The sequence below is a fragment of the Amphibalanus amphitrite genome, unplaced genomic scaffold, assembly GCF_019059575.1.
Source record: "Amphibalanus amphitrite isolate SeventyFive unplaced genomic scaffold, NRLGWU_Aamphi_draft 000041F_arrow, whole genome shotgun sequence".
In the NCBI taxonomy this organism is placed as follows: domain Eukaryota; kingdom Metazoa; phylum Arthropoda; class Thecostraca; order Balanomorpha; family Balanidae; genus Amphibalanus; species Amphibalanus amphitrite.
The window spans coordinates 308,631-334,214 of NW_024881537.1; the positions used below are offsets into that span (position 1 = coordinate 308,631).

At 46.7% G+C, this 25,584-nt stretch overlaps 1 protein-coding gene and 1 long non-coding RNA gene across 3 annotated transcripts; one reads left to right on the forward strand and one right to left on the reverse strand.

The window, feature by feature from the left end:
* The first annotated feature begins 16,450 nt into the window (after nucleotides 1–16,450).
* LOC122375515 lies at nucleotides 16,451–24,413 on the forward strand. Its single transcript, XM_043354972.1, has 2 exons — nucleotides 16,451–16,912; nucleotides 22,978–24,413. The coding sequence occupies exon 2, from the start codon at nucleotides 23,056–23,058 to the stop codon at nucleotides 24,283–24,285; it is 1,230 nt and encodes a 409-aa protein (XP_043210907.1). The 5' UTR covers nucleotides 16,451–16,912; nucleotides 22,978–23,055; the 3' UTR covers nucleotides 24,286–24,413.
* On the reverse strand, nucleotides 17,033–21,440 carry LOC122375524. 2 transcript variants are annotated; one of them, XR_006255417.1, is made up of 3 exons: nucleotides 21,161–21,440; nucleotides 19,153–19,419; nucleotides 17,033–18,759 (listed from the first exon to the last, which is right to left on the reverse strand). It is a non-coding gene; the product is annotated as an uncharacterized LOC122375524 (long non-coding RNA). The 2 variants fall into 2 exon arrangements; XR_006255418.1 differs by lacking the exon at nucleotides 21,161–21,440 and adding an exon at nucleotides 19,728–19,796 and having other exon boundaries at nucleotides 17,034–18,759.
* Nucleotides 24,414–25,584: the final 1,171 nt, after the last annotated feature.

The window sequence follows — 25,584 nt, forward strand, 5'->3', positions numbered from 1 at the left end:
TGGGTTTGAAAATGGCAGAAATGACGTCACTCTGACGTCATTAGCGGCCAACCTATTATAGCCTTGGGAAATTTTTGGTCACAATGTGCAATAGCTATTCACGGGAGGGTACCGAAAGTTTGGTGACGATTGGCGCAGCGGTTCTGGAGATATATAATCGAAAAAGACTAAGGGGGGGGGGGCAAACAAATGCCCCCACCGCCTGGAAGGTTAACCCGCGCCCCGTTGAGGTCTGGCATGGGTTCCACGTCAGTGGCGGATCCAGGATTTTCACTGGGGAGGGGCTGCAGGTCATAATTGGGCGCCACGCCCCGGATGGACGCCATAGTCGCATCGTATTGGCGCTGAAATATTGGCGCCCACACTGTAAAAAAAAGTTTACCAACTAGTTAGTTATCCGGCCACTTTTCACTAACCATAGGCGTGTAAGCAAAACACGCATTTCATGACTAAGTGTGTTTTCAATTACACGCAAAAGGTTGGATAGCGTGTTTTGAAACACACCTCCTAGTTGTCGAATATTTGCCAGGTTACTAAGATAAGCCGTGTAAGCGTGTTTATTGACTATCATCAGTGTGTTTTGTTAATAACTACAGACGTGTTAGGTAACACATGTGTTTGTCACACGGCCACTTTTCACTAGCTATATGCGTGTACGCAAAACACACATATTGCGTGTTAGCTAACTAAGCTGTGCGTGTTAATAAACTAAATGCATTTTTGAGAACAGGCGTGTAACTTAACTAATGTGCGTGTTAGTCACCTCTTTTCAGAGCCGCCCCCCCCCCAAAAAAAACGAATCGAATTAAACTCATCAAACATGTTTATTCAAAACTGCATTCAAGCTCCTTTCAGCAAGCTTACAACTGCATACAGTAATATTTCTCTTATTGTACTAAAAATGAACCTAAAAAAGTAATCTTCTGTAGGAAACTGCCGAGCGGCAAAGGCGCTCCGTTCTAAAGTTACGTTCTAAGCTATATATAGCCTGCAGGAATCCGCACCAGCCATGACACCATACAGGCTCCAAATACCTATTACGAAAACATTGAGAATGCTTCATTTCTGTCGATATGGGTACACTAAATTGCAACAAAAGGGCAAAAATTCCCTGACCGAACAATGGTGGCTCATGTGACTACAAACATTTTATTTGACAACATGGGTACAGTGACAGGAATTGCATAAAACAGCACCTCACCGCGTTCACTGGTTGAGTGCCCAACCCAAAATTAGTTACATTTAATTTCTTGTTCAAAGCTTAATGCGGTTTTAGTGTGCAACATGCTCATTGTTCAGTCCGTCACATGTACTTACAGACGTCAATTGACAGTCAACAAATGAACAGTGTCTCCAACCTGAGACCCTCTAAAGCCTGGTTGGAGGTTCAATTGAAAAGAGAATGAGTGACATAGGTACATAAACCACACTAAAACGCCAGTAATATCTGCACTGATCTTTCCCATAATCACTCACCATACCAGTAAGGATAAAAGCCATGTCCAACAATCCATATCATTTCACTGTTTGACTTCTTATTATTCTTATTCTTAACACCACAGCAGCTCCTTATATACTGCACACACGCAACACTTACACTTTGTATACGCCACCCTTCACAACGCACACGTCCTCTCCCTTCTCTGACTTGGCACAGACTGAACATGGCGGGCGCAGAGGGGCGCACAAAATGGCGAACTTTTTCAATTAACTAAGGTCTTTGTAATGCTACAACAAAAAGGGTAGTAAGAAAACTAAGATTGTAAGTTACAACATGCGTTTGATTTGTTAATTAACACGTTACTCAGAAAAAAAGACAAAGAAAGCATAAACAAACATGTTTGTCAAATAACACGGCATGGTTTGCACGGATAATATTTGTCGGCTTACAATGATGTTAGCTTTTCTGCTTGGATGAAATGGATGTGGTGTAAGGTTGCAAACATATGTGTTATCTGACCCGTTTTTTGCAACAACGTGTGTTTTTATACTAGATTTTGCTTCAAGAATTAACTAACTGGTTTGTTAGCATTTTTTACAGTGCAGTGGCCCTGACAAGAGGCGCCCAGGATCAGTATGTACAGTGACACCACACGATTGGAAATATCGGTGCGGAGCGTACTGAAACGACGTTATTCGACTGATTTTTGCATCCTAGTCCTAGTATGCGGCACTCCGATGAGTTGCGAATTGAAAATTGGCGCCACTGCGCCTTCGGCGCAGTGGCGCCAGTTTTCCTTGGGTGGGGGCTGCCAGCCCCCGCAGCCCCCCCCCCTGGATCCGCCACTGTTCCACGTCCTGTTGGGGGGGGGGGAGAGCTCATCGAGATGCACAAGATAGGTTATCGAGGACCTTGATATTTGACCTGTGACGTCACAGGGAGGTCAAAGAAGGTCTGTTGCCGACGGCTGCATCAGTTTACCTTCCGGCCGGGCCGCGCAGCGTGCGGACCGGCCGCTGAGGCCAGGTGGTGCCGGGAGGCATGTTTGACCTGGCCCGGGCGGTGAGTCGTGACCCGCGCGATCGGGCGGCTCGGCGATTGGCTGCTGGTTGGCTGCGCCGCGGGCACTAGCGAGGCTATGCCGGGCCGCCACCGGACTGGCGGGCCGGTTGTTGGGTCCGAGACGGGATGGAGTGGAGCAGGTGTGTGTCTGTCTGGGATTGTGGTCGTAAGATTTGTGCTGTGAAGTGATGGGACACAATACATCAAGTGCACTCGAGAAACAGTGTTGGTGAGGGCAGTGAAGCAGTGGTTACGGAATTGAGGTGCAGCTTGCAAGCAGCGAGCGGTGTTGCACAATCCAACACATCCCGCCCGTCCTTCCCGGGAAGTCATCTTTTATTCCCTCTTGGGGTGATTGAGGGAGGCGGCCGAGGGTCTCGCCATCGGGACACTCTGTTCGAACTCGCTTTCCTGTGTCTCGTCCTCGAGACGCGGGTGCGGGACTCCTCTCATTCAAGGGGTGCGACCAGTCGGCTCCGGCTAACCTTGCCATCAAGGCGCCGGAGTATCACTGATCTGTCTGCATTCAGTGGCCTCGCCATTGAGGGGCTGAATCAGGCAGTGGCTGGCGCCTTCCTCACCATCCTTATCTATTCCCATTACTCATTTTGGTCGGTCCTGCCCAACAGGGGCGGATCTAGGATTTCGATAGGGTGGGGGCAGTCAAGCACAGGGGCGGCACATTTTCCGCCTAAGGGGGCGGCATTTATAGGGTCTGTTCCAGTCCAGTGGAAAAAAAACGAGCTTGACGGCCGTCACGAGACGCAGCGATTGATATTCAAATTTAGGGTCTCAGGTCAACTGGTGACCTCTGGTCAGGTAAATTACCCTAAAGTCGGGTTTTTGTTTTTGGCAAATAATTTTGTTAACAAATGGCCATAGAGCAAAAATTTAGGCATAATCGTATTCCTCTCAAGCTGCGTCGAATGTTGTGGGTACTTTTTGTTCGGTAAAGGTCACAATCAAGATTGACACAAAGGTCGTCAGGTCAAGCCCCCTCAGGACACTGTTCGGACTAGGTCAGGTTGCCTATCAATCGATTTGGAAGCTCATTGCAATCACAATGGTGCCTTTCCCGACTCTAGCTTAATTTGGTCGAAAGTTATTAACGAAAAACGATTATGACCCAAAAGAACGTCCTCTGTGACGTTCTCTGTGGCGTCATACAAGTAGGTACAAAATGCCAAAATAAGGCACGGAATCCTTTGACGAGCGTATGAAAACACATTTATTTGCGTCTTCGGGCGGATTATATAACAACTATATGTTCCAAAAAGAGCAAGTTCAGTAGTTCCCCCATAGGTTTATAATGGGGGAGGTCAGGTGACTGACCTGACCCAAGATGAATTGTACGAACAACCCAAGATATACGAAGTATGAGCACCCGGGAGCTTGTTACTTTCTGAAAGTGTCATCATCCTCGCCGACACTTTGCCTGGCGTTGGCGGCGTTGCGAAGTTGCAACATTTTTTTGACAGTGCAGACTGCAGAGTGCAGAGGTTTACTTATAACCTTTAGAGGTTTATGCATCGGTCAGTGACCTGATCATAGTTGGAGAATTGTACTGAACTGTGGGTGCACGAGCTCTCCCAATTCCACGCCGGCTTGGCTTTGGAGCCGCAACAGACTGTGGAGGTCAAGGTCACCGCTAGGGCGGCGGCGGATTTGCTGCGCCCGAGCACCCACCGTTCGGCACAATTATCCACATATGGACCTGAACTAACCTGGAAATGAATCAGGTGTCATAAGGTCTGGTTTGGATGGGGGCTCACGTAGGCCAAGTTTCAGCTCTCTATCGAAAACGGCTCCGGAGCAGTCACGAAAAAAATCGTAAGGGGTGCCCCCCCCCTCCTCCCTCGGCCCGCGAGGGTTAAAGGTAGTGTGCCACCTTTCAAAGATTTCCCATTTTATTTTTCCTAGCATAAGAAGCTTCTGTTTTTACCTAATATCGCAAAAAAAATAAAAAAAATGGGCCTGGAATAGTGCTTTTTTCGCCGAAAAGTTTATCGGTTTTTCGATATGTATACCTAACAACTGTATGTAGTGGGCTGACCTGCAAACAGGCGTCGGCAACAATCGCGAATGCGGCGCACATGTGACAATAAGCAAAGGTCATTATAGAGTTACGACGTACGGGAATGAGTTATCAGCTGTCTAATCGTAGACAACACAATGTCGAATTTAAACTGTAAGCCTGTATTGGTATTGTTTCTTTAATTTGGCTGTCGAACATTAATTTATGGTTTGAAATATTATTTTATGTAAAATAATTGATATGAAACAGCCGTCTCTAAAGTTATGACCCCATCTCACCACATGAAAGTGGCAGAAATGACAATGATCAGCTGACGCATTTTTCTTGGCCGAAGTCAGAGCGCGCGGCCCGACGCACCACCACCGCACCACAAAGTATGAGCAGAAGCCATCTGCGGTAGACCGCGCCCAAAGCCAGGGCCCCGGTAACGTGAGGTAGCCGAGTCGAGGCAGCGTGCGCTGACCCAAGCCGGGGCCGCGGCTTTGGGCGCGGTCTACCGCATCCCCGGGCAGCCCCGGGCTATCACATGACACCCGTGTCCGGACAAAATTTCGTCTGACAGTTTTTCGTCCGCAGATTTTCGTCCGACTTTTTTTCGTCTCGCATTTTTTCGTCTGTACATTTTTTCGTCTGTACATTTTTTCGTCTGTACATTTTTTCGTCCGGACATTTTTTCGTTCGTATATTTATTCGTCTGTACATATTTTCGTCCGGACATTTCTTCGTTCAATAAATTTTACGTCTGTGCACTCAAGATTGAGTGAAAACATACTACAATGCTATTCAACTGTGAGGCAAATGACGTCATAATAATACTCGGGGCGAAGCAGTGCAGTGCCGAAGGCAATGCCTAAGGAGAGATTACAGGCAATGGTAAGTCAAATATTTTTAGGTTAAGTGGTTGTGTATCTGGCTTCAGGCCGAAGGCCTGAAGCCTGATGCATAACCACTTAACCTAAAAATATTTGACTTACCATTGCTTGCAATCTATTCATGCAAGTAACTTTTTCCTTATCCCCCGGTAGGCAAACATCAGTAGGTAAGGTTAGGTTAGGTTAGGTTAGGTTAGGTTAGGTTAGGTTAGGTTAGGTTAGGTTAGGTTACGTTACGTTACGTTAAAAATGTAGACGAAAAAACGTCCGGACGAAAAAATGCACACACGAAAAAAAATTACGAACGAAAAAATGTCCGGACGAAAAAATGTACAGACGAAAAAATGTACAGACGAAAAAATGCACGGACGAAAATTTGTACAGACGAAAAAATGCGAGACGAAAAAAGTCGGACGAAAATCTGCGGACGAAAAATTGTTCGACGAAAATCTGCTGGACGAAAAACCGTCATGGAATCCATGACACCGGGAGGACGAGCGGCCCCGGCTTGGGTCAGCGCACGCTGCCCGACTCGGCTACCTCACGTTACCGGGGCCCTGGCTTTGGGCGCGGTCTACCGCACCACCTAACAGGCGTGTTCGAAACCGCAGGAGATGATGATGAACGGGTTTATCGAAACTTGATTGGATGAGCCTATCGGTAATAGTGATTTCAGTGTGTGCATTTATTGTTCATAGTGGTGTGAAATGTGGTTGGGGTACGACAGACCAGGGGCGTCGCCGACGGGGGGGTCGGGGGGGTCGCGACCCCCCCACTCGTCAGAACCGGGGGGGTCAACCCCCCCACTTTTGGCGATGCTGAGTATGCTTTTTTTAGCTATCATGTCAGGGAAGTTGGCGTCAGCAACATCAACAAATACAACGTCAGATTCAGAATCGCTTCAAGAGCTCCCTAGTCCCTATTGCTTATAGGTCAATAAGCTGTGGGCTAGAACATCAGCATGACAATATGATTTTAGTCCCTTTTTATCCCTCAAATGAGCGAGCGCGTCAAAACTGACCCAAGCGTTAGTCTGATTGTCAAAATAATGGTTGCAGTCGATTTGTCGGATGACGTATCAGTAGCTACGAGGTATGTACCTGGCTAGCCTCAGCCCTGCTACCCTCGGACCTGCCTGCATAGGGGAAATGGGGTCAGATGGTGGATCCCTCTGGGGCTTTCCTAATAAGACGCGGAAAAAGGAGTAGGTATATTGCAACGAAACTTCCAGTGACCTCGAGTTAATGAATTTTACACCTATTCTAAAAAAAATGGCCCCATGATTCGAATATGGATGACCTTGGTTAACTTTTTTGAGTTTTATTTGCTTCCACTTACAAGTGTGGTTTTTGGGGCTGATTTCGAGTTGAGCGCCCGTTTGAACCGTTTGAAGTAGTTTTGATAAATGATGGTTATGTAACATGTTACGAAGCTATCGTTGGTGGTTGTCGGTCACCCACTCTAGATGGCCGGCAGGAAGCCTGATGGTCGACCTGACCTGACCCGACCCGATCTACCCAAAATGCATGGAGCAGGGCTGCGGAGTCGATGGATTTTCGGCGACTCCGACTCAGACTCCGACTCCGGCTTTCAAAAACCAGCTCCGACTCCGACTCCGACTCCGGGCAGAATTGTCGACTCCGACCGACTCCAACTCCCGACTCCGACTCCGCAGACCTAGCAGGGCTGCGGAGTCGACAGATTTTCGGTGACTCCGACTCCGACTCCGGCTCGGGTTTCTAAAATCGACTCCGACTCCGACTCCGACTCTGGTCACAACTGTCGACTCCGACCGACTCCGACTCCGACTCCGACTCCGCAGCCCTGGCATGGAGTCATCATCTTTGTTCAAGACTAACATCGAACTCGTACTCGGGACCCCGATAACAGCTACGGCTCACTAAGTTCTAGCAGGCGGCCAGATTTTTCCTTCTTTTGGGCGTTGACCTAAGATGACCCGGCCAAGACCTTGAAATTGGGCATCATCGGCTTTCTCTCATCACGGGCAGCATTTTCGCTCTTCCGCGAAACTCTACCTCGATCAGGGGCCGAAAGCATGTCTTATGCGTTACGTTGGTAAACGTTTTACCTTAGCGACCCGCAAAATACGAATAAGAGCTACAGCAACACAGAAAGCGTATTCGATAGCTTTTTAAAGCTCTTTCGCCAACTTCGCCTCAGATATGACTTCGGGTCTATGGCTTGTGTACCATAGAGTCCAAACAGCTAAACTGACGGATTTTGCCGAAACATTTGTTCTGTAACAACCTATGATTCAGTGAATGTGCATGATATTCATGTTATCACCATCGTTTTTGTTTCGTCGAAACACGTCGCATGGCTTACAATTTGAACTTAAAAACTTGAATAGAAAACTTGACATCAGGTAAAGGTCATGACCTGACCGGAAAAGAACCTGCTGCATATGGATCGATCTGTGTTACTGAGCTGAACACACTCCAGGTGCTGTCATCGCTCTACAACGTCTCCATCAAAAGTTGTATTGTATTGTATTGTATTTTACATCATTGGCACTCTTCCACTCAAGGTGGCTATTCCGAGCCCTCGTCAAAACAGTAAGCGCGTTAAAAAGAAACATAAACAGTTAAACCTGCAAGAGTATAAAAGCACACTAAAACTATAAGCACAGCTAAAATGTTTGTATCGTCGCCTATCCATCTATCTGAATAGGTGGCTTTGAATACATTTCTTAAAGCGCGGACCAGACATGACCTGAAGCTCCGTTCCTATGACATGTTCGTTGTACAGTTTACACGCTCGCTGCTTAAAAGTTCTTTGGCCAAGGCTGGTTCGAACACGCGGTACATGTAACTGACCGGACTGCCTAGTCTGGCGCTCGGAAACATCTCTATTGTACGATAAGTTGTTGTCGAAAATGTGTTAGAGACCTTTGATGACCTAATGACTGACCATTTCAGTCACCACTGGTCATTAGCTGCACCTTATCACTAAAATGAACAAGGTGCCATGGCTACAAAAGTATCTAGCGTTTTTAAGCATATTCTTTCAAAGCAGAGGGCATCGTGCTTTTTCCCATATCTTATCATGATTGGTGAGGTCACATACCTATTTGACCTGACTTCGCTTCTCGGATGTAAAATCCCAGATTCATGAACTCTTGGCACTTATAATCCCATTCATTACAACAAATTTCAGACTTATAGGAGTCAGGAGATAATCTGTAGGAATGACAAGATTGCAGTTTTAAGAGGCATTAAAACTGAACTTGACATGACATTGTGACCTGACCTCAGGTGACCTCTGCTTGATTTTTATGCACGATGCAAAAATGATGTACAATAAGATATACCGCTGCTTTCGCGGCGCGGCGCCGAGGTTTTTCTCCGGGCACACGAAAAAACCGGGAATGTGGCTAAAAACACCCCTACCCATCAAGACGAAGACCGGAAACCCGACCCCCCCCCCCCCCACTCAAAAATCCGTGGCGACGCCCCTGCGACAGACAACCCGTCGGGGCGAATTTCGCACTGGGGTACTCAAAATTTGAAGAATTTAAGACGTTTCCATGAGTTTTGAAGGTATGGATAAGTTCTAAAAATCCGGTTCTCCTTATCTGGGCCATTAACTCCATACGGTCCAGGAAAGCTGGCACACTACCTAGGGGGTAAACTGGCTTCAGGGACGTCGCTACGAGATCAGAGGGAGCTACTTTCATTTCAGAGGGCGGCACTGTATCTCAGGGTCTTGGCTAATGAATTTCGACTAAGGGGCAAACCAGACCTCAGAAGCCAGAATGACACCACGTAACATACATATACCGTATACACCGCATGTAACATGCACAGGCCAGGATACAAAATTTCTGCCCAAACAAAAGTATTCGTATACCTCCTTCTACCGAGGGGTTAAGACTTAACCCTATTCCTGGCGGGCTCCGCCGGGACAAGAAACTGGCGAGGGGGGGGGCCGATTCGGCCCCCCCTTCAGATCTCAAAAACTACACATCGCAGCGACAAACGGTAAACGGCATCGGATACGCACGGTCAAGATCTACAATTTTTACTAAGGTCATTTTCAGGTCAGGTCAAAGATGACGTCACAGGGGTCGAAAAAGTCAAAATGGCGGCGCTAAATATGGAGAGAGTTTTTCTCGAATAACTTTCGAATTAGTCAAGATAGGAACGAACTAAGGGCATCATCGTAATCCTCTCGTCAATCCGCATCGAATGATATATATGTTGACCTCGAAAGGTCAAGGTCAAAGGTTGACCTCAGGTCACGTGACCTCGAGGTCATCATGTATATCATTCGATGCGTCTTGACAAGCTGAACACAATGAGACCATCCACGCGTCTGTATCTTGTTCCTGTACGGAGTTATTGGCCAAAAACCTTTGGTGACCTTTGATGACGTCACATGACCTCACAGCTGCCCAACAGCAACACAGACCTCAAGGTAGTGAAGGTTGATCGTATATGAAGTCATGTATGGTATATGGGGCCACTCCGACCCGTTTTAGTGGTAAAAACAGGGAGTTGATTTTCCCCCCATTGACTTATAATGGGGAGGTCGCGAAACTGACCTGACCTTAGCTCACCGATATCGAAATTCCGAGATATACAAATTGCACATACTGGTACCCTAACTAAAGCCTGAAGAGAAGAAATTGATCGGTCAAAAACTCTAGCTCTGGCGTGATTGCAAACTTTTCTGAGGTAGGGTCACCAAACGGCCTCTGGTGACCTGACCTGAGGTCAGATCAACTCAAAATTTTCAGACATGTTGCGTAGAAGCCTTTTAGGAAAAGTCAGAAAATTTGAGCTTCCTAGCTCAACGCGTTTGGGAGAAATAACCAAAAAACCTCAGGGGGGGGCTCCTGAGGCCCCCCCGCCAGGAATAGGGTTAAGAGGCCAGCGTAAGGCGCTCGAAGGCCCAGGACGAGCCCTCGGAGGCTAGCATGGGGCACTCAGAGGCCGCTTTGGGGACCCTAAAAGGCCAAATGTGAGGGGGGCGTGTGGCGTTAAAAAGCCCGCACGTAGGCCTTGTAAGACCAACGGGGTAGGGCCTTCTGAGGCCATATAGGGCCCTATGATGACAATTTGGGCCCTCTTAGGCCATGGGCCTGGTGCCTTCTTTGGTCGGTGTGGGGGCCCTCTGTGGACAGCGTTGGACACTCTGAGGCCAGCGTGGGGCCCTCTGTCTTCTGAAAACTGAGATTGGTGCTGACTGCTGAGTCCTCAGAAGCCAGCGCGGGGTCTTCATAGACTGGTGCTGGGCCACCAGAGGCCACATTGAAGGCCTCGACAGGCAGAATTCAGCACTTATGCATGATTGGGCCTTAGAGGTCGGACTGAGGCCCTGGAGGGCGACATGGAGCCATCAGAGGAATGCATAGCCCGAGTTGGACCCTCCTAAAGCTTAGGGTATCAGCCCTCAACCAGCGCAAGACTCTAGGCAGATCGATATCTGCTCTTTGAGACTGACGTGGGGCTCTCGGGGACCATCTTGAGCCCTCAAGGATCTAAGACCGGAGATAGGATCTACAGGGTCCGATGTGGAGCCTCCAAAGTCTGTGCAGGGTCCTCAGAGGTCGACGACATGGAGAGACCGACCTATGACCAGCGTGACCTCTCAGTGACCAGCGTGGCCTTTACCGGTCGGTGCAGGAGCCTGTAGAAGTCACAAGAAAGGTCACCAAAGGCACCAAAAAATTCAACAATAACTTTAAAAGAAGACATATTAGAGTGATGAAAGAGTGTATTATGTAATGCCTTCAGCCCAACAACACAGATCAGTTTATTTACAGCATGACCTTTTTCGGTTAGAGCATGCAACTGACTATAGGTCATACTATAGATAATTTAACGCCTCTCGATACGAGAGACTCAATTACGGTAAAAAAACTGTGCCTAGGGGAAGTTGGGGGAACGCCGAAGACTTTTTTTCTGACGCCCGTAGCACGCAAGGTAGACAACATAAGCTATTCTTGTTGGCGTCATTCGAGAGGCCAGTCTTTTGCCTTTCAAACATACCAGGCGCATTTGATGAATTCGCATACCGTTAAGCGCACAAACTAAAAATATCAAAGAAGTGACTTTTTCGGCGTTGCCCCGGACTGCGGGGAAAGCCGAAAATGGGAGAAATGATCTACGGGGAATGCCGACATTGATGTTTTGCCATTTTATCTCAAACTTTATCCAGAATTCATCAAAGCTGACACGCGTTTTAAGAGCTTGAGGACGCGGTGCACACTGGAAGTTATAATTGTGTGATATAATAAGAACATGCCAGGTAAATCATTCCTTATAGGTAACAGGCCGTTGTGTCGGTTGAAAGTGTAATTTGTGTGACTAAAAATACGCGTTGCTATTCTACAGCAGTAAAGTCCACGTAGCGTGCTTTTAACACGTGCGTAATCGCACGTTTTCGGCATTACCCCAACCTGCCATACTTTCATTTGCAGGCCCATAACTTTTCAACGTGCTGTATAAATTTCAAATAGGCAGCACACTTATGCAAAGACATGCTAAAGATTACTTGACCGAATTGGCCAGACAAACGGTAGCACAATGAGTAAGAAATGCAGCTTCAAAGGCGCATGTAGTACAAGGGAAACGTACCTTGAAAACGCTCTTGGCGCCCTCACAGTCGAAGTATTCCGAATGACGACTCGTAACAAACATGCGATAATTGTAGTCACTTAAGCTTCAGAGCATCACTGACAGGTGGCATCCATGTCTTACGGTTTTCGAAATATCTCGAATTTCGGCTTTGCCCCAACTCCGGCATTGCCCCAACTTCCCCTACCATACGTGGAGTGAGTAGATATATGTATAGTACGTAAAGAAATGGAACAAATGCTTCTGCAAGATCCGTCTATTTTGGCAGTTTTTGCTCTCAGTGTGGGCCAAATTGTCGAACTGAGCTCGAATCTAAGGACAACGCAGTGGAAGCTTCCAAGGATCTATCAAATGCATTGTTCCGTGACGCTGTAACACTTACGGTTCACGAGCTATGCGCCCGGATGCGAGGGGAAAAATTGGCAAAGTTGGCTAGAAACCGCACCCGATCTCGGGTAAAGTAGGTTACCACTGGGGCCCCTAAAGTTAAGATAGGACCCCTTCTTAATTCCCATGTTTGGCCTCCTCCCCTTTCCAACATATTAATACGCCACTTGATGACCTGCCCTACTATAGGTATTAGACGAATGGCTATTGGCCGTGTAAACACTGGCGCCAAAATGAGAAAGTGAAACAGCAAATTTGTCAGGCACCGGGTTCAACAACTAATTTTATGCCGGATAATATTTGAAGCGCCTTATTTACTCCGACTGGGCGGGAAATATCTCGTCACTTCGGGACAACCGGAGGGCGGCACTATGACTTCAGAGGCGGCACTTTGACTTCAGAGGGCGGCACTATGACTTCAGAGGGCGGCGTTATGACTTCAGAGGGCGGCGCAATGACTTCAAGGACCTTCACGAAGACTGGAGGGCGGCGCTATGACTTCAGAGGGCGGCACTATGACTTCAGAGGGCGGCGCTATGACTTCAGAGGGTGACGCAATGACTTCAAGGAGCTTTACGAAGACTGCGGAGGGCGGCACTATGACTTCAGAGGGCGGCACTATGACTTCAGAGGGCAGCACTATGCTTCAGAGGGCGGCACTATGACTTCAGAGGGCGGCACTATGACTTCAGAGGGCGGCGCTATGACTTCAGAGGGTGGCACTATGACTTCAGAGAGCGGCGCTATGACTTCAGAGGGCGGCGCAATGACTTCAAGGAGCTTCACGAAGACTGCGGAGGGCGGCACTATGACTTCAGAGGGCGGCACTATGACTTCAGAGGGCGGCACTACGAGTACAGAGGGCGGCACTACGACTTCCGAGGGCGGCATTTCGACTTCCGAGAGCGGCACTACTACTTCAAAGGGTAGCAATATGACTTTAAGTAGCGGTACTTCGAATTAAGGGGCGGCACTCTGACTTCAGGGAGAGAAGCGACATACTCTGAGGGTTAAATATAAATTCATATAGTTACTACCAGAGATTATTATGAAATGAGCTTCAAAGAAATGCGGGTCATTTCCGTAAAATGCACTTCATCACGTATGGAAAAAAGCCGCCCTCCGCCGCCGAAGGCGGCGGAGGGGCGGCATTTTTCGATAGGCTAGGGGCATCGGCCCCCAGATGCCCCCCCCCCTGGATCCGCCCCTGCTGCCCAAACACTTAACCCGCGCCCCACTGGGGTCTGCGTATAACACGCCCTACTGGGGGGGGGGGGGCTATTCATAGCCCCCCCCCCCTCCTAACTCTGAAACTACTGGGCCGATCGTCAAAATTCAAACGGCGTCTGATAGCCCCGGAAAAACTGTCGAACGAAACCTAATTTCATTGACCTCAAGGTCACCGATGACGTCACAGGTCAGGTCAAAGTAAAAATTATTAGCATTTTGGCTTATTCACGTTTTGGGCTCTGGCCGCCGTCTAACAAGTCAGATCAGGCTCATTTTTGGATCACACACTCGGGGACAGATGCTCTAGTTACCCTGAGGGTACCAAACTTGTACTTTGATTTTCAGGTCAAGGTCAGGTCATCACAGGTCACGAAAATATTATATCATGCGTCGGTCACGTGACACATGTTTTATGGTCCATTTAGGTCAGAGATTTCGAATTTGATGTCGTCTGTGTCATTCGAGGTCATTTTGAGTCGAATTTAGCTTATGTTAGGTCATTTTCAGGTCAAAAAAGGTCAAATTTTAAAGTTAAAATTTTTCAATAAAAAAGGTGTCTATTGGATGCAGTTTGAGCTCAGGAACACGATGGTGCTATTTATATTGGCGTACGATGTCAAGTACGTGCTGAAAAATTGATCTGAATAATAAATAATTGAGATTTTTTTGCAATAATGCTTAAAACTTGGCCATTTTTGAAGATATTTAGCTAAAACTTGCTAGAGTTATAGTTCGTTTTTTTTTAAGTTTGCCCCTCACTGTAAACGTCTTTTTGAACATAGCACGAGAATTGCTAGCTGAATTACTGAGAAAACTGGTTGGCGCACACTGATTTAACCAGATTTCACAGACGATCAATTTCATCAAATTTATTTACTATTTCACAGACTCGTAAATCGTATCTGCCAATACCTACAGCCCCACAGGGAAAGACGACTTCTCAGGAATTATGTCTGAACTAATAAATAAATTGCACGGCGCTTAACATAACGTTAAATCGTCAATGTTCAAAACTTATTTTTGAAAATATTATTCATATCTACAATACAATGTGCGCTAACCAGTTTTCTCAGTAATTCAGCTAGCAATTCTCGTGCTGTGTTCAAAGAGACGTTTACAGTGAGGGGCAAACTTAAGAAAAACGGACTATAGTCATAATAATGCGTTCTATGACATATATTCCGGTTTTTTCGAAAAGTCAAAAACTTTTTGAAAAAATGTAAAAATATAAATTTTAGATATTATTATATCAAATTTTCAAAATTTTCAAAATTTCGAAAATCCGAGATAGCAGTTTGATAGCGCAGTCTATTCTGAGTCCTCTCATTCAAAGAAATTGGATCTAGCCAAAAAACTGAGCTCTTGGGAGCGACTGCCGTGGTTCAATGTTTTGCGTCGAAATCGGCCGAACATGACGTCACTCTGACGTCATTTCCGGCCGACCTATAGTAGGTACGAAGTTAAAATTTTGACACAAGGTGTCAAATTGATGCAGCCTAAGGTACTGAAAGTTTAGCGTTGATACGTCAAGCGGTTTGGAAGTTATTGCAGAAAAACGGGAGGGGGGCTATAAATAGCCCCCCCCCCCCAGTGGGGCGCGGGCTAAGTGTCATTGGCGTAATTAAAATGAAATCGGACTTACTCCACAAGAGTTCGTTGGGTCGGAGCTTTCGAATTGTATTACAATTCTTCGTCAGCGAGAGTCGTATCGGATGTTAAGATCGAATCGAAGGTACAGTGCGGATCGAACAAAATATGGGTCGGACAGGAGGGTCTCTGAGGCAACCAGTTGGTCTTGAAATAAACATACAAACACTGGGAAAACACGTGAATAATAACAGGATGCACACTTACTAGAAAAAGCCTGTAAAATGGGTATAAAACACACTAGTAAAATATCTAATGCAAAAATATAGGCAGGTAGGTAAAAATACAGTTAATGACATGTACAAAATTGCATAGATTAGGTGCAAACAGTACCTAAAGCAGAGATAAAGAACAGAACAGTACCTAAACAGAGAGAAGAACAGAAAAGGACCTCCAGCTGAAGGCCAGGGCTCTGCCGTCGCCACCGAACCCCAGCCCGCTGCCTGCACCCGTCCGGCTCTCGGTTCCGTTCGCTGGTCCCTGCTTCTACCAACTGAAGCGAGAAGCCAACAAGATCGGCATTCAGCTCGTGTCGAAGCCGTCGCAGACCATCGGGACCCTCCTCTGTAGCCAAGCCAAGCACCGTCTACCCAAGCAGCAGGAGAGCAATGTCATCTACTGCATCGAGTGCTCCTGCCGGGTAGAAGGTGACCCGGTCGTCTACATCGGAGAAACGGACCGAGAACTTGGAACCAGAGTCCGCGAGCACCGAGAGAGCTGGGCTGGCTCGGTCCGCTCCAGAGCCTACGCTTCAGCGTTCAGCACGCACCGGGACTGCACGCCGGCCTTCGACGACGCCAAAATCCTGAACCGTGCCTGCCACCACCAGATGAGACTCCTTCTCGAATCGGCCTACATTCGTACCGTGGGACGGCGGGAAGCCGTCCTAGTGTCACCCAATGACGCGAATGTGAACTGCAACTCTGGTGCCCTGCTGCAAGACAGGTGGCTTCCCATTATTCGCCGTTTCTGCCGTTAAAAAGTTCATTTATAGAATTTATCATTTTGATATTTTATATCTTAGTCTAGTTTACTATTCGTGTTTTTGTAAAGCTTTATCTCTGCTTTAGGTACTGTTTGCACCTAATCTATGCAATTTTGTACATGTCATTAACTGTATTTTACCTACCTGCCTATATTTTTGTATTAGATATTTTACTACACCTTTTTTCGTCCGAATTCACAAAGATGAAGTCCAAATTCACAAAGCTGAATTCCAAATTCACAAAGCTGAAGTCCAAATTCACAAACCTAAATTACGAATTCAAAAGTCGAAAGTCCAAATTCACAAACAAAAAGTTGGAATTCAAAAAGATAAGATCGAATTTCAAAAAGCAAAAATGTGATTTCAAATAAGTAACAAGCAATTTCACAAAACAAAAATGCAATTTCAAAAAGATAATGTTTGATTTCAAAAGATATTCTGAACTAACTACAGACAAAGCTGCTGCACCTGAATTTTATATTTTTATAAGAGGTGCTTATAAGAAAAGGTACATAAATTTCCGCATGAGGAATACATCTGCTAATATTATGTAATATTCCTATTTGGAGGAACTCATTTAACAAAAATAGCACATGGAACACGTGATTTTTTACAACAATTGTTTATGAATCCACATGAATCATTCTGAACGTTGAACTCAGGGAGACACCGGTTGGTCACGTGACTCGGAAACAAAAATCAGCTGATAGAGTGGCGGAATCGCCGTTATCAGACACGAATAATTTCGGACGATAGAGCGGCAGTATAGGAGTCTTCTTCACAACAGGCAAACATTGCCATGTTTATCATTGAATGATCAAGAAACGTTCATAAATTATATATTTATTCGACGATTACCGCCGCAACCAACGCGCACATATCGTTACCAGCACATAAAGCTGTGCTTTGCGATATTATTTGTAAAGAAACGGCCAATACCTAGGTACTAATTATGTGTAACAAAGCTCGAAAACGATAGCATTCTATCTTGCTTCAACCTTCTACTTACGCTTTCATAATTACGACAGCGACACCATACGGCCTATCGACGCTATGCAACTCCGTGTCCGTGGAGCGTCCGGCCACACTCTGCAGAGTGTGCCGAGATCGGTGGCGGACCATCCGCGGCCGTCCACCTGCGCTGCCCCGTGCCCGACCGCTGGATGGGCGACGCCGACGCCTTGCTCGTCTGGATACCATCCACTCAACGGTTTCACAGATGCAAAGAGACGACTGGACGGTGGCCGCCAGCTGCGCACACAACTAAGCTACTTGGCTACGCCCTCTCGGGGAGGGGAGGGAGGAGCAACAATCGTCAACAGTCTGAACTCTGATGAGCCAATGGAGTCTGTGAGCCGCGCCAATCAGCGCTGTTCCGCGCGTAGACGGGAGCTCTATTTTCGCTGGTCCGTCAGTCACCAGCATCGTTCCGTGCTCTCGCTCATAGCTATTCGGCCGTGTTTTCGTGTGTAGGTCAGCAAAAACAGTGAGTCGTGAGAGATATTCTCGGATCGCGCCAGTCGGTCGCAAGGGTATCTATTGTCTATGTACTTTCCAGTATTGCAAACGTTATTGTTAGGAGCCGAGGGTAATCAGCAGTAGACGCATTGGTTCTGTTATAATAAAATTGAAAATAAAGCGAGGCATATTCACTTAAATTCACATATCACCTTTGATTTTTTGGCACGGACTACTTGCCCCTGCTACAGCACACAGCCGATCTCTATGTTTCTGTTCCAGAGCTGCAGTGGACACGGCAAAAATACACTTCTGTTCTGAAAACTTAATCCAAAAGTACACAGATTTCACGACGAACTACCACTTTCATACCATTTTCTTGCTCACAGGTGCTCAGCAATAAGCGCGCGACTGATTGCAGCTAGTGCACTCACGATTACTAATTCGCGCTCGCCAAACCTGTCATTTACATCCACCACCAATACCATCAACATCTGTCCAATTAAGTACCTATTACCATATCGAGCATAAATGAGACCACGACATATTATCGTCCTATTACATAGCACAAATTCCGGGGTGGGGTGGGGGGGTGGGGGTGGGGGGGGGGGGAATCCGTATAGATACCAAACTCCAATCACAGCCAACATTGTTTTGGGACGGGGAGTCGAAGCCGGGGCTCGTATCGACGTATCCTTCACATATCTGGGCGTCTCACTCCTTTCGACACTTAAAGGCCTGGCACACCATCCACCGGGCCAGGTCGGCTCCGACCATCTTGAGTTCCATACTGAGATCTGATAACTGACCGTCATTTGTTCCTATCAGTCAGCGCGCACTATGCCTTAGCACAGCAAGTGCACTATGCGGCCTTCTTTGGATACCGCCTCGGAGCAGGGCGCTGGTCCTGGGTGCATGGCGCCTTTTGTTCGTGTACGGCTAGCAGCATTTTCGGGGTCCGATGGTTTCCGCAGTGGCGGCGCTGGTCACCGTGGAGCCGTCGGACGACACCGTCAGATGGAGCGCCCGCAACTGGTGACCTGTGACACAGCGAGTCGCGACACGTCAGATCTCACGACGACCGTCACATTTCAGTCGCGACGGCCGTTATATTAACAGTCACGGCGGCCGTTATATAAACAGTCATGGCGGCCGTCACATACCGTGCACAGTGACCGTTACACACGAGTCAAGGCGACCATCAATTAGCAGTCACGGCGACGTCACAGGTTGCGACGGTCCTCACATTTCCGCCACGGCGACGATAACTCATAGCTCATAGCGTTTCCTGTCGCACACTTTGCCATAATTGCAATACATTAACCTGTTTATGCGTTAATGTATTAACGTCACGACCCCTGCAACGGCACCTGCATTAGCAGACATCCCCTCCCGGCAACACACAAAGTTCTCTCCACTCTCCAGCCACTCACCTAGGGACTTGGGGGGGGGGGGGGGCGAACTAATCTTGAGGGTGACATAGCCATAGTTAAGGCCAGGATGTGCGTCGAGCTGCCGTCGGCGGGCGTGCTACGAATGGCCGGCGAACCTCCGTCAGCTGGCGGGCCACCATCAACTGGTGGGCCGTGGTCGGCCGACGGGCCGGCGTCGGTCGGCGAGCCACCGTCAGCCGGCCGGCGGGCCACTGTTGGCCTATGAGCCGACGTCCGTCGGTGGGCCTCCGTCTGCTGGCGGGCAGTCTGAATAACAACAAATAGTTGAATTAGTTACTCTAGTGTTCATTGTTCAAGTTCATTAAGTACAAGTCTCAGCACACCCAATTCTATTCATATACACCATATATCCATTTCACTCTACATTGCTTTACAACCATTTTTAGAATAATATTAGTCTTATGTTAGTAAGTGAAATGCTTTTGTGTTCAGTCAGGCCTGTTGATACCATTGCAGAAATGCAGACCATTGCAGAGCTGGAAGGATGATAGGGAATTAGCTGCTGTGCTACAGTGGCAGTGTTTCTGGCTACAGGTCAGGACGTCCACACTTACCTACAGTAGGGCCTGAGATGGATCTTGGACCCCTGTCAGTGCGGTCTCCCTCTTGATGGTGTAATAGGGCTGAGGAAAATCAAAGTGATGTTAGTACTGCAACTTATCACAGTTATGAGCAAGGTTTGGATTATATTAGGCTTGGTTTGGTTAGGTTACAAATTAAAATTAACGGCATTAGTAGAGCAGATGTCAAATGAACTATGAAGGGTTTCCAACCAAGGAGAGGCACAGCTGTAGGTTTGTAGGTTGTATGATTTTAGGTTGTAGTTGACTTGTAGGTTAGGTTACGTCAGGTAAGGTTTGGTTTGGTGTTAAAGGGACTATCCCACCTTCTAAAATGTTGTTAAAATCAGTTAAATTGTGCCCGAATTTATAGATTGGATGACCAGGAACACGGTTCTGGCATTTATTTTTCATTAAACATCTTAGGCTTCCCATATTCCAAACACAAACTTTCAAATATGTGACGTCACAGCCCAAAATTACTTCCTTCCCCAGGCCACATTACTGTCATAAAGCTGATTCTTTTTACTCTGTAGGCACCACAACAAAGTTCAGACCAAGTTTTAAGCGATTTTTCAACGGACAAACCCATTTAAATCAGAATGACTAAACGTGGTGACGTCACACTAACGGTCGCTCTATGTTGAAGATAGGGCCTTGTACAAGGCCCATTTTCAAATGAAGGGAACAAATTTCTTCAACACCAAGAGGCCGCGGGGGTTGCAACCTAGATAGATAGTGGTTTCTGAACCTCGCCGCAAACTTGGCTATCTCAACTCAAACCCCATGTTAAAGGTGGGATAGTCCCTACTCCCTTTAAAAAGAAGACTCTCTGGGTAAAGCGCCTCGCCTTGGTTGGAAAACATTTCTATAATGTCTGCTCTACTCTGACTCATAGGCGGCGGAATGGGGAGGGCACCAGGGCACCGTGCCCCCCTTTGATTTTGGCATTTTAACATTAGCCCTATGGGTGTTGCATGGAAAGAATGGGACCAAAAGTCGGCGGTGCCCCCCTTAATCGAAGGCGTTCCGCCGCTACTGCTCTGACTCATACCCAAATACCTTGGTCACAAGTGACATCAACTTATCCGAGCATGATAGATAATGAAACAGAAATAGTATATGCATATGGACCCCAACCCAACAATACATCAACTTTGTGCGTACCTACAAAAAAAGCTGCTGGCAATGCCTGTCCCAGGCAATGGATAACAAGTAGTCGTTGGACGAAGAGTAGGTAGTCGTCCATGCCCATGCCCGGTAAAACTTGTTTTTTACATTTAAAAAACACAATTTTGATAGTCTTTACTGCTTCCCGATGCCCACCCAGACCCGCTGTTACCCACATGTTGACAACCACTGCTAGCGTGGATATGGATATCAATGTTGTCTAGCTTTGCCAGCAAATCACAAAAAATATTACTTACATTTCCACACAAACACCTCATTCCTTGACCCTTGTCTCTTCACGGTGATGCTTTGAGTGCTTGATGTAAGGAACACAGTACACACGACTTTGACCATAAGGCATTTTCTTAAACCATCCAGCATCCACTTTTTCATAATGTAACTTTTCACTGAAAAAATATATATTTGGGCTTGTGGGCACTTGCAAGACAACTCCCATATCACTAAGAATAGGCTCAAATTTATCAAATCAAATTAAATTTAAACCAAGTGTATATATTACAATACCATGGATGAAAGAACCTCAATCCATGACAATACAATGGGGCTCTGGTATTAACTGGATTATTTGCCAGCTGGCGCCGTATGGTGGCGCTAGCAGAGCTTCTTACATATCAATGCTAGATATAAAAGAATAAATATCTACCTATCAATTTTGCATTTAAAGCCATTTGAAATATTAATGTCCATCCTACTACCTAACTTATATCTATATTTAATACATATCGTACGTCGCCAGCTGGCCAGCCAGCTGACGCAATCCAGTTTTTACCGAAGCCCATACAATGCATGACAATGCACAACAAAGACGAAAAATGTTTGTCAAGCTGTTGTTGCTCCGAATCTGAGCTGCTCTGGACCAATCAAACATCGAATGACGCCTGCAAACGCAGAAGTATTAAAGCGGATGCATCATTAGCAGGAACGTCGAACATAAAATTACGCCATTGCGATTCGACGTACCTCACATTAAAAAACATTTTTATGGCTTTGAGGTCAAAATGAGATGTCTTACCGTATGCTTTGGTCTTTGGTATTCTCACCATCGATAGAATGATCAATTCTGTACATTTTTCAGCTTTAAATAGATCGCGACTCCCTCTTGTTTTTGAGAAATCATCCAGGGAAGGTGAAAGCGTCACCTTCTGCAAATGCAATGGTGACTTACCTTAGACGCAAAATTTCTGGTCTGTCGATTATTTATGCTCATAATCATGCACAGATAAATAAGAAAAATAGTTTCCCCGTCGGATAGGGTATAATTTTGGTAGCAACTAGCGGAAGATCTATACAAAATGTCCATTTTGTTCAAAATTGAGTGACAGACAAATGCAAAGTTTTATATTTGGGAGCAAAATTCAATGTCTTACCGTATGATTCTCTTTTAAAGAATTCTCATGCTTATATGAAAATGAATTCTGCGTTTTTTGACATTTTAAATAGACCGCGACTCTCTTTCGTTTTTGAGATATCGTGTGTGAAGTGTGCTGCGGGAGCCGTGTAGAACTGCAGCTCTAATTTACACTTCTTGTAATATATTAGAATTCAGGGCATATACTCTGATGAATTGTAGCTCATGTTATCGAAAAATCTTTTCTGAGCCTGAATATACCACATTTATTGACCAATACATGATAATTTACCCTATATTTGTCTTGAAACATTGCCTCTTCTCGACTCAAGAATGGTCACGATCCATGGATATGCTCGAAATTCTAGAAAGCACTATTTGTAGATATTTTTGTGGATTTATTATTAATTTTAATATTTGAAAACAGAAAAGAAGAGATTTGTGCAACAAACGGCTCCAACTTGAAATAATTGCTTTGGAAAAATGGTGCGAATGGCTTGATTTTATTTCCTTCATTAGCATACAGATTTTCTTGTCGGCTCCCCTCTGCTAATGCACTTCAAATTAATAAATGCATAATTAATATGGCCCAAATATGTCGCCTATTTTTCGTTTTTGGGTCTTAATGGCCAGCTGAAGAAAGTGGTCAAAATACCTTAGTGCTGTGGCGGCAAACCGGTTTTACCTAGTTCTCTATATACCGTGGTTGAACTCACAGATGCTTACCTCATTTGCTCTGTTAACGTCAATAACTTGCTGTGATTTATTTTATTGTAGCCAGGTATGTCTCAGTCCTCAACGGAGGTTGACCATTTTTTTAACCATGATGGGGATATGCAAGTTGAGGTAGAATTGACAGAGGTTGAAAATCCAGTTCCTGACGGAGCTCCTGACGAAGCTGGACCTGCCGGTGGCGGTGACGGCCCACCACAGCCGCGAGGCAGGCGCGGCCCTCCGCCGGGCACCAGGCGTGGGCCGTACAAGCGGATCCCCCGGGATGCCCAAGAGCGGGTCGTGGCCGTGTTCAATGAAGGTGGAGACTGGAAGGCGGCTGCGACAGCGAATGGAATTCCGGTCCGCACTGCCTACGGGTACATTACGAGGCCCGAAGGACAGCTGCCGCGTCCCCGTGGCGGTGCCACAAAGAAGAAAGTTACCCAGGGGATGGTCGACAAGATGGTCACTTACGTCGAGGAGAATCCATTGATATCTCTCGTGGAGATCGGTCGCAATTTGCGCCAGGACACCGGTGTCACCATATCCGTCCCGACCATCCACCGCCACCTGCACGGCCAGCTGTTTACTATGAAGAAGGTCGTGGCCGAGCCAGTGGCCATGAACAACGCCGCAAATAAGCAGAAGAGGGCCGAGTACGTGCGAAAGATGATGGCGGCGACGGGGAGTGGGAGATCGGTGCTCTACATGGATGAAACGAACGCGAACCTGTTTTTGCGGCGTTCTCAGGGCCGATCCCGCCGCGGCCTGCGATGTTCGGTGAAGGCCGCCACCAGTAAGGGCCCCAACGTCCATATCATCGGGCTGATGTCGCAGACCGGCATCATCTACTGGGAGCGCCGACGAGGGTCCTTTCGGAAGACGGACTGCTCTGACTGGCTGCGACGTGCCCTGCAGGCCTGCCCTCTGCCGCTCGACCAGGTGACGATCGTCTGTGACAACGCGCCGGTACACTGTGACCTGGAGGCAGTTGCAGCCGAGTTCCCTGGTCTGGAGCTGGTACGGACAGCGCCATACAGCGCGCCGTTGAACCCGATTGAGGCTGTCTGGTCTGCAGTGAAGGCGAACATGAAGCGGGGCATGGCGTCATCATTCAGCGCCATGATGGACACGACTGACGGCATCACCCAGCAGGAGCACCGGCTGCGCTACCTGGAGGCCAAGATGGACGCCGCCATGGAGTGCATCAACCCGGTGATGTGCATGAACTTCTACAATCACGTCCAGCGCCACTATGCCGGGTGCGTGGCCCTGGCCGACCTGGCGATGGGCGTGTGAGAGTGATGGAGGTTCAAGATATGTTACTGATTTGTAGTGGCTTAGTTCCAAACGTGCCCTACGGCGTTGTCAGACAAGCAGCTTTGCGTTGTTTTTGTCTAAGTCGCAAATAAAACTGTCCGTCCGTTGCCTTGCATTTATTTCAACGAGATCAGTGCCTGCAGATGGCCACTCTGCTCATTATCACGTTATTAGGTATCCACTATAAGCTAAAACCGACAAATTCTGAAGATATAGGAACATTATTTTTACATCCGAAAAAAACAAAATATTTTGTCATTTTAAATTGTAGGTATATGTTAAAAGAGCTAGGTAACATATCATCAGAAAACAACAAGAAACAACGTTTGAAATCCAGCATTATCTTTTTGAAATTGCATTTTTGGTTTGTGAAATTGCTTGTTACTTATTTGAAATCACATTTTTGCTTTTTGAAATTCGATCTTTTTGAATTCCAACTTTTTGTTTGTGAATTTGGACTTTTGACTTTTGAATTCGTAATTTAGGTTTGTGAATTTGGAATTCAGCTTGGTGAATTTGGAATTCAGCTTTGTGAATTTGGACTTCATCTTTGTGAATTCGGACGAAAAAAGGTGTAGTTGCCTCAGAGACCCTCCTGTCCGACCCATATTTTTTTCGATCCGCACTGTACCTTCGATTCGATCTTAACATCCGATACGACTCTCGCTGACGAAGAATTGTAATACAATTCGAAAGCTCCGACCCAACGAACTCTTGTGGAGTAAGTCCGATTTCATTTTAATTCACAATTCATCTCCACATCATGTCTTTAACACGCGCAGTGGAAGGGGGGGGGGGGCGGATTTCGCCCACCCCTCCTGTTTTTCGCCAATAACTCGCGCCGCAAACATAATATTAACCTTCGCCCTGGTGGGGGGGGCCATTTTGGCCCCCCCCCTGTGGTTTTTCAGCGATAACTCAGAAACCACTTGAGTTAGCGCCCTGAAACTTTGTATAGCTGTTTATTCAACATTTTTACATCATGTCCTTTTTTGGGGGGTTCGGGTCAGGTCAGGTCAGGTCACAAGGTCACCAAAACTGACACCACCTCTAAAAAAGTTCAAAGCTCTCTCAAAGGCACAGCTTTTATCCGATCGATGTAAAATTTACAGTACTTGAAGATGTCACCCAGCTCTACAAAATGGCTATCTCGGATTTTTTATAAATGTGACCTAAGGTCAGGTCAGGTCATCGCTGCTCCCCATTATAAGTCAATGGGAGAATCGAAAAGTAGTTGTTTTTCAGCTAAATCGGGCGTGATTGTTCCTATATTTCGTT